The sequence below is a fragment of the Puntigrus tetrazona genome, chromosome 5 (assembly GCF_018831695.1).
Source record: "Puntigrus tetrazona isolate hp1 chromosome 5, ASM1883169v1, whole genome shotgun sequence".
NCBI classification, from domain to species: domain Eukaryota; kingdom Metazoa; phylum Chordata; class Actinopteri; order Cypriniformes; family Cyprinidae; genus Puntigrus; species Puntigrus tetrazona.
The window spans coordinates 18,639,627-18,648,757 of NC_056703.1; the positions used below are offsets into that span (position 1 = coordinate 18,639,627).

The window sequence follows — 9,131 nt, forward strand, 5'->3', positions numbered from 1 at the left end:
AATAAAATATAGGTATACAGCCATATCTCACTGTGAAGACAAAGCACCCCATCGTCTGACCTCACCTGAAGAGGTGCGCTAACCCCCTCCAGATTAATCAGATCCAATAACATGATTTTCACTGACTCAGACAGCCACACACAACAAAAAATAAAGAACAGAGGCAGACACAGACAGAGAGCGTCTCAGAGAAACACAGACTAAAGCCAAAAAGACCGTCGACAGCCTCACACGCGCACAAAAAATTCCTGATTAATCTACCCTTTAAATCAAACAACAACAAAAGGAGAAGTTGAAAGGAATTTCAGGGAGACCAGCTCCACACAAAACCCTGAGCGCAGAGACTAGCGAAAGCTCCCTTAAGCCTCATTCTCTGCTTCCTCCCTGTCTGCCAATCACGCTTCCAAAAACTGTAATTGTTTTTCAAATCCGCACAAACCAGACATGACAGACCAGGTAAAGAGAGAGCGAGAGGGCGGGGGGGAGAGAGAACAAGAGGACTAGAAAGAAAGAGAGAGGCAACGGGAGTCTTTTATTAAATATGATGGCATGTTTCACAGCTCTCTGCCTTACAGAAACCCAATACACTGATTAGTCAGCGCTTTGACGTTATCTTAAGTTCCTTGTCAAAATTAATTTAGTGTGGGTGGGCTGTCGCGCTCCAGGAGAGTGAAGCGGAGAAGGAAATAGCAGGGTGAGAGGGAGGGAGAGGAAAAGATCTCTTTCAAATAAGCCCCAGCTTCAGTGAGCACCAAGTCATGTGCCCAGGAAACAAATAGCCTATCTGGGAGCTATCAAAGAAGGCCTCTCTTTCCCTGAATATGCCGAACCCAATGAGACCTGTGAAAGTGGATCCCGCCGACTCCAGATCTGGCCCGCTTAGCCTCCTCCGGTGCCAAACCCCCAACGGGTTATTTGTCAGGACGCACACAAGAGGTAAATTGGCATGCCGCTGCGGCTATCTTCCGTAAGCCGGGTTGAAATCCTAAGCCCAGCCTCCCGTCGTTGGACTATGGCTGACACTTCATTAGGGGCCGGTGTACTGCCGGTGGCCTCCCCGAGTGTCCGATTTGATGAAGCTTAATGGATAACAGCGTTTCAATTTTGGAGATCCGAGGCTGTTTGACAGGCTATCTTAATCTCCTTCAATTAGGAAGCTGCTCTTAGACAAATCTCTGACATCCTAGAACCGAGAGGAGGCGGCCCGTCTCGTTGACCCGTAAATGGGTTAGGGCCCAGAAGCGAGGCGGGCAGCCGCAAATTCTCCAGTTTCCCGCACATTTCTTGGGTTTGTCCTAGGATAAGTGGATTAGGTAGCAGGTGTAGAGCACAGCTTTGGCCCACCCCAGAGGAGGTCGAAGAAAAGAGCGAAGTTGTCATCACCCACGTCCATCCACATCGGCTCAGCTCCGACTGACCACTAGAGCTACACCCCTCCCGTCTTCCCTTTCTCTTTCTCCTAGACGCAATTCCCTATTATATGGGTTCTTTGTTCTTATAATGGTTCCCCATCTTCCATCTTTCTCCAAGAACACAAAATAACCCTTTAATGCTTAGAGAGGCAGAAAAACTGTCTCGGCCTTCAGTAATAATCCTTGAATTACCCACACAAGGGTTTTCGTTTCAAGATGTGGAATCTTCAATTATTACTTTCCCATTTGGAGGGGAGAGAGGCCGGACAGACAGGAATGAGAACGTGTGTCTAATGGCAGGGGGGAGTAAGACCGCCTTTGTTCACGCACAACACATTTAGCGTAGACCCTTCTGGTCTGCGCGTGTCCTCAGAGCAACATAAAGGATAAAAGCATGGCAGAGATAGATTTTTTTGAAACCGGCGGCACAATGGAAAGAGGTGCCATCAGGGAGGGAGGGAAAAGATGAGGTAGACAGGGAAGGATCGGGAGAACAAACAGAAATCCAGTCATGAGAAGCATGTCCTCCAAAACTACCGAAGCAGGTGAGAATCTGAGGTGCATTATCAGCGTAAAAAGATTCCGAATTAAAACAGAGAGAGAGAAACAAATTCAGGGGCGCTCGTCAACATGTCCTTCGCCCGACAACAAAACCTCAATATCTGATAATGCCAAAACCTTCAATCAAAATGGAAAAAAGGATGTCTAGCTGCAAGCTTGCATTCAGAATGTGTTTAAGTTCATTGATTTCAGATGAAGTGGCGTGCTATTCATCAACCCTCAATTAATCATGTGGTCTCAATGTTAGGATTACCGGCACTGGAGGAAGCGTCTGTGGAAATAATAGCTCTGAAAATGAAGTGCTATACAATGTCCACTCAAGCACTAAACAACTGCTACCGCCCTGCAGTTACATCTCCTACATGACAAAAATCCTTGTGCTTAATATATTTGCCTAGGTTATTTTATGCCTCATCCAACAGTGCTGAGAGTAACAATTTATACAGTATCTTTGTAGTACAAACACCTTGATCATATATTGTTGGTCATATTAAAATATTGATGCATTTTATATTAAGGTGATCAATAATCTCCTAAAGAACCAGCACCTTTAAGACTGAAGCACATGGAGGATCAATACAAACTGAGACCGTCTCATTTTGAATGGGTCAGTCCATTAAAAACCTACGAGATGTGTGTTTATGTGCTTGAGATGAAGGGCTGTATTCGCTGTATACAGATAAATGATATAATCCATAATCATATTTTTTTCCTAGCATCTTAGGACTGAGCAAAGAAATAGCTTTTATTCTATAAAATATGAAACACTGTTTGTGTCCTGTATGAATGGAATAGTATAATACAAACACACAGACCTAAATAAATAGTGTAAAACATTACTGATCATTACATTCACAAATCACTATGTCACTTTTAATAAAACTTTATCTAGAACATAATGTTCAGCAGATCACAGCAAACATCATCTGCTTTTATTCCTTGTAAATGCAAATATCTACACTATCGTTCAAAAGTTTGAGGTCATTAAGATTTTTTTTTTTGGGAGTACTCCAGGCTAACCTGCAGGCATTAAGTCTGAGTTTCTCCTCTGTGTCTCTGATCAGGTTCTGGATGTCCACCTCACTGGGGATTCCTTCCAACTGCAGCTCCACAAATGCATGGTCATGCAGGAAGTCACCTTGCCAGTCCATCTCTTCCCTGTAAAGCAACGAAACACTGGTGAGACAATTTATAAAATCCATGCCTGCTTTAAAAACATATTTCAGAGATCATATTTATATACATCCAGACCATAAGGTAATTGCAGCTCTTCAACTCTGATTATATGTCCACTTATGTGACTGAAGGCTCATCCACTCCAAGAATAAATGCATAACAACTATTTTAGCATCCAAAGCCATTTTAATGTTGTTTATTCATGATTTTCTTTTTATTATCATTATACTGTGCTGAACTGTTTATACTTGCCATATACTTGTTGTTATCTGCCATAAGCTCTTTAATGCCATAAGCTCTTCTGGCTGACTAGAATCAGAACAATTATTAAAATTGTATAGTTATAGTTACTGTTATAATTATCATCCTTAGAAGTGCTGGGGGTAAGGTATTGCATAATCAGACTACTTTTTAGTAACTAGTAACTAGTAAAGTAACACAGTTAATTTTTAAAAAAAGTTTTACTTTGTTTTTCCATTTATTGACAGACAAGTCTCCTGTCCCCATGTTGAGAGAAATGAGAAGTGCAGAGACATTGTGACATTGTGTGCGCTGTGTAGTTCTAGACACACACACACAAAAAGAAGCAATTATTCAAACCTGCAGTAATTAAATATGTTATAAATACAAATGTATCTAATGCCATTTTATAAAGCAAAGTATTTGCTGCTGACATTTAATGATCCAGTTTAACCATATTAATAAGCAAATAGTAGCAGTCCTGTGGCTGCCATTGCATCATCCAGGTGGATGCTGTGCACTGATGGTGGTTGAGGAAAGATCCCCCCCTTTACATGATCGTAAAACGCTTTGGGTGTAACACGCAATAAATCACTATACAAATGCTTCATTCATTCATTCAAAAAGTAATGCAAAAGCAATACATTACTCTCCATAAAAGGTAACTAAGTAACGTAAAGGTAATTAACTTTTTTAGGGAGAAACGTAATATTGTAATGTGTTACATTTAAAAGTAATTGCATATATTTATCATGTATGTATAAATACAAACACATGCATGTATATATTTAAATGTGTTGTGTATATATTAAATATATTTGATAATAACGATGCCTGAAAAAAAAAAAGATGCCAAATTCATTACCAATCTTGTTTCATATAAACAGTATTTAATGTTTGTTTTATATGCAAGTTTCTCGTATCATAAATACATAATTAATAAAACCACCGTAAAACAAATATATATGGGTCTTTTTTTTTTCTCAGTGAGATCTGGCAACCGAAACGAAGTGAACAAAAGCACAGAAGAGTTTCTCTTGCAGCAAATGACTGCATTGGGTAATATACATCTCCATTTCACACCTATTGTGGGCACCATAACCTACTTTGTGGACAGACATTGCCAGTAAAATGAAAAGAAGTGGAAAGAAATAATCAATGTCTGCTTGTGTACTGCATTTGTCTGAATGGGATCAAATGTAAGCTCGAAAAAGGGAAGCCTTTATGTTTGATGAAATGTGTCCTCGAACACACATGACGGCCCCTTACACGAAATGATTTGATTTCACCTCCAACAAGATCTTGGCGCGTCAAAGAGCAGCTGGAACAAGGCGCTAGTTATCATCTGCCATAAATATTTCTAGTCTCAATCCATTGCTTTTCATCTATCCGCCTCCCCTCTCTGTGTCAAGCTGGAGTGCCATTCAATTTACAGTACAGCTCGGTGGTAATACATGCATATCGGAAAGAGCGGCCTTGCGGTATTACCAGACGCCGACGGGATATAGACTGACACATCTTCTTGCCCTCGCTTTAAATAAACAATCCATCTGGCCTCAGATTGCTATAAAGCCCTCAACGTTCAAGTCTCACACAGATCCAGCACGCGCTCGAGAGAGAGACTGTATCAACGTCGTCATCGCAAGTCAAGTGGAGTGTAATGGAGAGTGTCAGTGTCAATTTGGCTTTGCTGGCGCCCCTCTCCCCTTCATCTGGGCTGATTTTAATAATCCCTGTCAAACACCAAACAGCTCGCACTTCCTCTCCGACACGACAGGCCTTTCTCCTCGCGCAGACAGAAATCTCAACATTAATTTAGCCCGCACAAAGGCAAAGGCTGTCCAGCTGGACAAATATTATTTCCCTCACTTGACAGACTCCGCAGTTAAGCTCGCGTGTTATTATTTTCTAAACTCTATTCAAGCCTCGACTACTGTCTGAGGGGGGAAGCGTGAGGAGAGAGAGAGTGACTTGTGTAGGTTTTTAAGACACAGGATTAGGAACTGAACAGTGTAATTACACTGGGACCGACTGAGTCGATGTCTGTGCGCACACGCATGTGTGTAGCCGATGTTACAAAGGGATGCGCATCAGCGCCCGTGTCTCATCCACATGAGAGTTGTGGGAAAAGTGTCAGGTTCATGCTGTCACCACATAGGGCCCAATTAGGCAGATGCACCCTCCATTTCCTTTGTCTTGTTATCTATTTTGAACTCAAATGTTGTGGAGTCCCAGAGTAGTTCTGAAAGCTGCCACACAAGGAAGAGAGTTGGAGCACAAGTGTGTGTGTGTGTGTGTGTGTGTAAGAGAGAGAGAGAGAGAGAGAGAGAGAGAGAGAGCTGGGGCAGATGTATTCTCTCGACACTTAAAGACACACTAGTGTTTCTCCGCATGTCTACCCTTACAAACTGCTCCACGCTCAGAATGGAGGTAGCGGCGTGAAATATTTAGCAGCCGGTGCCTCTGCTTTAAAACTGTCTAAAAAGGTTTTCTTATCATGTTCTATCTCCCAAAACTCTTAAATAAAGCTTTCGGGATATTTAATGTATTAAAGAAGCATATTGTTTTACTCCAAAATAGTGAGAATGTTGTGTTTGTTGGCTGGTTGGGACAAGCAAAAGTCTGCAATATTCATACAACACAGGTGAATGTGGAAATAAAGAAAGAATGCAAGGAAGAAAGACAAAAGTTTCAGGGGAATAAATCCAGTCTGTGTTTACTGACTGTGTGCATGCTGTTGTTGTGCTTTTTTTTTTTTTTTTTTTTTTTTTTTTGCCGGATGACTTTTCCTGAACTTGTCCTGGAACGGTTATGACAATATTTTCACTATACTTCAGAATTTTTGGCTAACATGCGAACTACTGTATTCAAAAGTTTCCACCGCATTTTAGTTTCAGGTGAATTTGTCAAAATATGTCAGGAGCTAGAACAAGACTGAGAGCTACAGTAGAACATTCATTAAAAATATATCAAAATAAAAAAGAAATAAAAATGTCACCTTCATATATAGGAAATGTAATGCAGTTTAAGTTCACGGTTGCTGCTGCTATTAATTAAAGGCTACCGTGTTAACCGCTCATCAGTTGTTTTCTCAATGTCATCCAACAACTCTTAATTTTAAGTGCTGAGCTAGAAATCAAGTTGTTTAATTAAGTAAAATAGACACATTTCATCGCAGTGTATATTAATTCATATCGATAACCTGTTTATAATTCACATTTAGTCGATCACAGCTGTTCCTACGGGTAGTTGAAATATAATTTGACCAGATTGCAGGTTCGTTGTATGCTATAAATATAAAAAAATATATATATATATATATATATATATATATATATATATATATATATATGATATGTCCATCTACCATTTTAGCTCATTTTAGCTCATTTTTACCATTTTAGCTCAAATTTGTATGCTAAAATAATGGACATATATATATATATATATATATATATATATATATATATATATATATATATATATATGATATGTCCATCTACCATTTTAGCTAAGCATACAAATTTCAAGCTCAGAGACCCATTTTTACACAGTAAATTATAAAAACAAAAATATAAAAAAACAGTAGAACTAGCGCCATAATTAAAACTACCAAAACTACCAGTTTCATAGACAGGTTTTAGCCTAAGCCAGTATTAAGACATAGTTCAATTAGAACATTTAAGTAAAACAACAGCTCTGACATGTTCAGTGAATGCAAGGGCCCACTAAGAGTTCTCCTAAATAGTAGTAAAGGTTTCCACTTAAAACATATCCACAAAGCTGCTGAGAATAGAATAGAGGAATAGAATATGAACTTTGTTGCTATGGATGATGTCAACATCTTACTGGCTATACAGGAGAGGAAAGGATTCTCTGTCAGAGGTTTAAAAAAATAAAAAATAAAAATAAAAATCTTCTAGCCTGGTTAAAAAGGTTATAATCAAAGGAAGATTTAAAAAAAAGTTTTTCAAATGTTTATATTCCGAGGCAGATTGAGTGCAGGCAACAGCCATTTTAGGATAGTTGTGAGTTGATCTTAGTGACTTAGAAGTCCTCTTCACCAGTTTTAGAGCTAAAACACTTTATCAAATACTATTAGACAACAAATGTAGGAATCTTAAATTTAGGACTGAAACATCCCACTATTTTTAAAATTTTGTCCTAAATCAGCAAGTTAGGAGCTATTTTTAGTCTTAAGCTGTTTTGTGAAAACAGGCCCAGATTTAAATTTTAGTCTAGGACCAAGTTTAAGCCTTGTCTGTGAAATCAGGGGTAAAAGTTAGAGTAAAGATATGTATAATGTTACAAAAGATTTCAATTTCTATTATATTTACATTGTGTCGTTTAGCACGTTTTTATCTAAAGCCATTTAGAAATGGAAGCAATCAAACTCACCAGAGTGCAATGATATATAAGTCACATTTAGTCTGTACATAGCAAGGATTTTTTAAATTACATAATAAATAATAAGAAAACAGACAAAATAGAAAAAGAATAGAGCAAGCTAGTTTTGGGGACCTTTTTTCCTTTTTGTTAATGGTATAATAAATAACAGAAAACAGTGAACAGAAAAATATTAGAGCTAGCAGCACCAGTTTGCTTTTTTTTTAGAAAAACAAGCAGCTAGTAAATAAATAGAGTGCAAGTCTAAAAGGGGCATTTTTAATAGAATTAGAACAGAGAGTGCTGGAGTTAGAGGGTCAAATAAAGATGGAAAATGTGTGTTTCTAGACGATTCCTGATCAGTTGTTTGGATTGAGTTGGGCAAATAAATACTGTTCTTTTTAAAACTTTTTACTCATCAAAGAATCGTGCAAAAAGTACAGCACTTTTACAATATTTTTTACAACATGACTTGCACTGTATTTTTTTATCAAATAAACGTAGACTTTGTGAGCATACATTTTTTCAATTAATAAAATCTGCATTCATAATAACTATAAAAGTGGTACCAAAAACTCTGTTAAAACAGAACTACGGTATGCCATACCAAATCACATCACTTGCCAAAATCATTTATTGTCAACAACCCTTTATAACAGCTCTTTGATAACACGCATAAGTGCATATACAGTATACATACTGATGGTCCAATCCATTACCACACCACACACACACACACACACACACACACACACACACTACTAAACTAGTAAATACTACTAAACTCTGAGGTTAAGACAAAGTACACAGTACCTTTTCACGCTGTGGTTTCAGTGGCTCTTCATCACATTAACTTCAACAGCAATGAAGGACTAGGGCTAAAATCCAAGTAGAATTGTCAGGTACATTTCTTCTCAAATCTTTACCTTTCACTGCAGTGGAAGAAAAGTATTTACTATTGCAATCAAGTCTAAAAGCACGAGTCTAATAGTGTCGATTAAATACAGCAAGTGGACAGACCTCACGTTCTGAGACAGCACTAATGGAAGGAAACTGCGAGTGTTTTAATGGGAGTGTGAGAAATACTGTTTCAGTCATTTATATCGATCCACAATATAAGATTGCAGACAAAAAGTGTCGTATAAGATTAAAAGGCTTTCTGATGGATAAATAACATGCTTTCAAGCTCGCTTACGAGGACGAATATATGAACTGTTCAGCCGTCTCACCCGTTTGTTTATAAACACGTGTGGTTGACGCACTGTTATGATTCTGAGCGAAAAGCGTCTCTGACAACCAACCGGAAGCATATCAGTATTTCCGTGTTACGGAACAGAGTATATCACAGAGAAAAGG

At 38.5% G+C, this 9,131-nt stretch overlaps 1 protein-coding gene across 3 annotated transcripts in view; it reads right to left on the reverse strand.

Moving 5' to 3' along the window:
* The window catches only part of kiaa0825 (KIAA0825 ortholog), a 113,074-nt gene extending 104,022 nt beyond the window's left edge, over positions 1-9,052 (reverse strand). For all 3 annotated transcript variants that reach the window (XM_043240810.1, XM_043240811.1, XM_043240809.1), the window contains exons 1-3: positions 8,796-9,052; positions 8,589-8,707; positions 2,994-3,131 (exon numbers count right to left, since the gene is read on the reverse strand). In XM_043240810.1, the coding sequence (XP_043096745.1) occupies positions 2,994-3,124 (131 nt within the window). In that variant the 5' untranslated portion in view covers positions 3,125-3,131; positions 8,589-8,707; positions 8,796-9,052. The remainder of the gene's footprint in view (positions 1-2,993; positions 3,132-8,588; positions 8,708-8,795) is intronic.
* Positions 9,053-9,131: the final 79 nt, after the last annotated feature.